Here is a 5695-nt window from a genome sequence, read left to right as displayed (position 1 = left end):
TGTGAAGATCACAAAATCCTTTATTAGTTTTGGACCAATAATTACAAATATCGACGACGTAAGGAAAGAGTTCACCGGAAAAGAAATCCATTCGTCTTGATCACTGGTGCAATTTTCTGTAGCGCCAGAATATAATGTTCATCTCTCTTCAAAACTTACATCAGTATGTACCGATCGGTAATCCGTGGTTATCAACTTGGCAAAGTTCCTGTTCCCGGTAAACCCTTTCCTGGTCTACGCCGACGAAATTAGCATAATATTAACAAAGTTAATTTGACTTTTAGCCGTTCCTCTACCAACAGAGAAAAATGGTCCATACATCGAAAATGACAATTTTTCATTAAATTTAACAGTTACCATGTAGAAAATCCGATATTCAGACAGAAAAAAACTTTTTAAACTTTGTCAGCCTTCTTTAGTGAAAGGAAAAAAAGTTGAAATTTTTTGTTCCATAATTTATCCCTAAATGCCCCCCTAAGCACTGTTAAACCCCAGCCAAAACAAAGGAATAATTTTAAACACAATTACTATGAAGCCTGTTAATAGTTTTCCTTATGAAATGCCACCTCTATTGCAATTACTACTCCAAACAATTTGGAAAATATACCCCACTGCATATTTATGCAACAGAATATATTTGAATTACAGTATTATAAAATTGCTTAAATAATATGCAATTTACATGAAAATTCTAATATACTCTACTATCAATATGGACATCCAAATCTCCGAGACTACGCCAGACATTAAGCAAGAGTCTAAATCATATCGTTAACAAAATAATTAAAGAACGGAACTGAAATACTGGAGATAAGATTCCAATATTTTATAATCTAATGACAAAACAAAATTATTAAGAATTTGGACACTATTGTCCTCAGAACAAAGTTCGAAATTAATGGAAAAATAATCGAACGGATATCAAAATTTATTTTTTAGATAATATAATATCGGACTAAGGTAATGTTCAACTACAGAAAATATAACAAAGTCGCCAGAATAATCGAATGCCACCTGGGAGAGAAACACCTTCCATTCCATCCAACTGCCTAGTCTATAAAATGAGGAGAGAGAGAGAAAAAAATCAAAACCCGACCAGGAATTGAAAGGAATGTCAGGCAACATTTTCCAAGAGGTTTACAGGACTTAAGATTTGACACCACTTAAAAAATTCACCAGCAACTACAAAGACAGAGCTACACAATCCAAAACAGTAATATGGTTGCTACCCAACAAAACCAATTAGAAATGCTAATATATCAGCCAATTACGTAAACTGTTACAGTTTCTGGCCTGAAGTTTACCATTTAGACATCACATATACTGTTTTTGATACTCAAAAAACTATATATATATGGTCTCACTAATGGAAGCCAGAACAGTATGCAGATCAAACACCAGAATAAAAATTTTCTCAATGTAGAAAACTGCCATTTATTCTGTTCTTCCACTGCTCAAATTGGCATGACCTTTAAATTCTGCACCTAAACCAAGATAACCTGAATTGGCCTTTAAGGTTGGTTTTCACTCACTTCAATGATATCTGCAGCAATGAATGGCAAAGCCGTTACATATATTCTTCTTTTCTGACTCTCTTCAGCTCATCTAACTAAGGGAGCTGTTTTATCAAACTCATTGTGTGTTCGACTAGGCCAGGGATGGCAAACCTATTCGAGGCCACATGCCATAAAGTGAGTATACTAGCTTTAAACATGTTTATGAGTGCCAAAGTTTTAGACTTCAAATAATGATATTTAAAGAAATTAAACAAACATACTTTAATTAGACTAATTGTAAAAAAGCTGATTGGAAAAAAGGATAATCAAGTTATAAACCAAAAGGATGATTGAGAATGACAGGTGATAAACAGAAATCGAATGAAATGTTACATGCTAGATGATTTTTTCTTATGTGCCACTTTGGGCATGCATGCCATAAGTTTACCAGCCCTGGACTAAGCTCACAATGGGATAGGCCTCAACATAGCCAGAACTATTCATCTCCAAAAAATTCCTGGGGTTTTTCAATTTAATCAGATTTGTTCCTGAATCTCCCAGAGCAGTAGGGTGACACCTTAACTGTTTGATCATCTGGAATAGTAATTACTATTAGTTGAGGATAGAAGACTGTGATAGAAGTTGAGTTTGAGCACAAAACTTTCAAAACCACAGCAAGAGGAAAACAAGTATTGACCAATGCAAAAGTATCATTTATGCTAACTTCAAACACCAAATTCAATAGACTACTTTCCCCATGGTTACATGCTATATGTTGCAATAGCCTCTTTTGAATACTAATCAAATGAATAAGAAATAATAGTTTATTTGCTGCTCAGGAATCTAAGGTAGGGCTAATCTAAACTAGCAGGTCTGCCCATTCTTTTGAATATGTGGCCAGACAAACTAGAAGGATAGAAGACCATAGGTCAACAAGACAAAACCAATTCATAAAATCTCATATGAACAAAAACCAATATGTATAAAACCTCACTGGATAAAAAACAATACAAGTATCTTTTATATTATAATTAACAACTGTTTAACTTTGCAAATCAAGTTTTATTTATTTACAGCATCTCTATGATTGACCATATCATATTTATTAATGATTATCTGATAAATTTTGAAAACTAAAATATTTGATTAGTTACACTTGTTAATTAGAAAAAATATATCTTTTTAGAATCACTAAATTATTAAGATTTAAAATAAGATGTCTTATTAATATAAAAATAATTTATCCTGATATTAATCTGCAACAATAAAACTTTATGAATTCCATAAGGAGGAAAAAAAACAGTTATTTTTTATAATAAATTCATTAATAATGTGAACTGTCACAAAAACATAATTTATTAAATTAATTCCTTAAAATAAATTTCTAAATTTTACATTAATAAACTGGAAGAAACTTTAATTGAAATTAACTATTTTGTTACACAATAAAAATTATTAAAATGAAAATCGAATGATGATACAGAGTACCATTTAAACAACAATAATTTACATTTTTTTGCACTTCATTTTTAGACTAGTTCATTAACACCTACCTTCAACCTGAGGATGTAAAGGATAATCATGAGGTGTTTGAAAAAATTAAATTATTTTAAAAACTAATTTTATTGATGTTAGATTGTTAGACAAAATAAATTTGAGAGAACTCCTAATTAACAGTATTTTTAAGGTCACAAAATTCCAAATGACATTGTAACCAGGCTCAGTTGATCTACTTTGTTGTGTTTCATGACAATACTAATATTAATTAAGTAACATTAATATCAAACAATAACAATATATTAACAGAGAAAGTTTTTCGTGTGTGGAAACATTCTGACATCAAATGGTTACACTGAAATGTACAATTCCATTAGACCACTACAGTAGAGACTCGTTAATCGGAACCCCGGTAATCGGAACCCCGGTAATCGGAATCTCCGGTAATCTGAACAATTTTCAGTCGGACTGTGTTCGTGCTGAATCGAACGTTTTTGATACTAAATTTACTTCTAAAGTATAATTTTCATGTTTTTTATATTCTTCAACATATTTATTTTGTTTGTACAAAATGCAAAAATAATTTTTAACGATACGATAGCCTCGATTATTATTATAAAAATTTTCATTAGGCTTAAAATCGATGAAAATTCAACAAGAAGCGACACACAACGGAGAAAAATTCAACACGAAGTGACACGGAACGGAGAAAAATTTGAACATCGGACAGGTTAATATATTTATTCGTACATAATCGGTAATTGGAACAAATCACTAATCTGAACAACCCCAGTCCCCAATTGATCCCGATTTTTGGTTCTCTACTGTATCTTATACTAACATCAACTAATAATTATAATAATTTTTGAATTAAATAAAATTCAATAATTAACGAAATCTAAACTAAAAATTACATTACATTTTGCTTCATTTTTTAAGCTCTAATTAATGTCAAGTGGATTTTTACATTAAGCTAACATTCATATAAAATTTAAAATATTAAGTAACTTTCAATTCAACTGAGAGTTAGCAAAGATATTACTCTTGTACTCACTGGCCACTCACATAATTCAATTTATGCAGTTTAAAACAATTTATATCATTGTGCCATGCTCCCTTATAATACACAACAACAATGTATATGATATGGTCAAAAATAATTTTGTTTGAATTATTTAACTTATAAACTCTGACAAAGTTATGATCATATTAATTCTGACATGTAGTAATAAGCTTTTGTTGATCAAAAGCTAGGTAAGTCAGCTGAAATTTTCTCCATATAAACCACCTGAAAACCACCACCTATTCCACTCTCCAACTGCTCAGGACCACATCATAATCTAAGTTCAGTGTTAAAATTATCATAGAGGAAACTGAACTTAAGATGACAATGAATGTCAAATTTTTTATGCATAAAGAAATAATGTCTTCAGATTGTAACTGATCAAGTTCAGTAACTGTGCACTCAATCATGTTTTATGAGTGCAGTTTTTAATTGTTATTCTCAGTACATTAATTTAAATTTCTGGTATTTCTTCAATTATAAGCTGAATAAATTTGTTTTTTTTTTAAATGTGTAACTTTATATATATATATTTTAAATTGTTTTAATGTTTTAATTGATAAAACTAAAAGTTTTACTAACTACAATCTTATTTACTTAACTCATTTTATGTTACTAATCAGTTATAATTGATATATGCAAATCCTAAAGTAATTAAAATAAGCAAATTTTATTGTATTAAGAAGAGAAATTAAACTTACCAATACCAAAAAAAAGGCAGAGGTATTGTTCCAAGATGCCATAGGGCATGAGCATCAAGCAGAAAATTCCAAGGAGGAAAATCTCCAAGCTCCAACAACAACAATATATTAACCATTACAACTGAAATGGCACATTTCCAAACATATCTTTTGTATCTATTCTTATAACACCAGAACAACCAACCTATCGAATTTGTAACACCTGTAAGAAACACAATTAATTATTCAACAATTGATATAGCTTCCAATTTCTTGGAATATATCCAAGTTATCATGAATTTAACACAATTCTATACTAACACTGCAATAAAATTAACAAACTTAATATACTTTTCAAAAGACCAACACCATTCTTTGTAGCTTTCAGAAAAATCCTTCACAGTATATCATTAATGATCACACACATACATGCACTTTTCATTTCAATTTTGCATCGTTCAAAAATGAAACAACATAAAAAATAAAAATTACACACTAAATGAGTAATATGATTTTCCTTAGATTTTGCAACACTAGATGACCAACAAACACTACCAAAAGTGTTAATGTTGAGCAATATAAAAATGTTCTCACATAGTACTGTAAATTGAAATGAGAAGTTTTATTGGAATATAGAAAATTTTATAAGAAATATGGAGAATAGTAGGCACCTGAAAATGGGACAATAATTGTTCTTTACAAGAAGTTTTGGAAACTAAGTTCCATAATGAATAAAAAATGTGTTAGGACTAAGGATGTTCTCACCACATCAAAGAATACTGAAGTTTCTGCAAAAAAATCATGCAAAGTCCACAAAAGTAATTTGCCTCCTATCAACTGAAACAGGTACTTTGAGGTCTAGCATACAAAGGATTATTAGGAAGGAGCTAAATTTGTACCCATACAAAATCCAGGTTCTGGGAAATCAGTGATAATATGATTAACAAATGCCTAAACTT

General features: G+C 30.2%; 1 protein-coding gene across 2 annotated transcripts in view; it reads right to left on the bottom strand.

Moving 5' to 3' along the window:
• The window catches only part of PGAP3 (Per1-like protein PGAP3), a 32034-nt gene that overhangs the window by 289 nt on the left and 26050 nt on the right, over positions 1–5695 (bottom strand). For both annotated transcript variants that reach the window (XM_067283152.1, XM_067283153.1), the window contains one exon: positions 4758–4959. In XM_067283152.1, coding sequence (XP_067139253.1) covers positions 4758–4959 — 202 coding nt within the window. The remainder of the gene's footprint in view (positions 1–4757; positions 4960–5695) is intronic.

Source organism: Centruroides vittatus, unplaced genomic scaffold (genome assembly GCF_030686945.1).
Source record: "Centruroides vittatus isolate TY-2023 unplaced genomic scaffold, ASM3068694v2 contig_979, whole genome shotgun sequence".
Classification (NCBI taxonomy): domain Eukaryota; kingdom Metazoa; phylum Arthropoda; class Arachnida; order Scorpiones; family Buthidae; genus Centruroides; species Centruroides vittatus.
The sequence above is the reverse complement of the archived record's forward strand: the minus strand, read 5'-3'. Positions and strand labels throughout refer to the sequence as shown.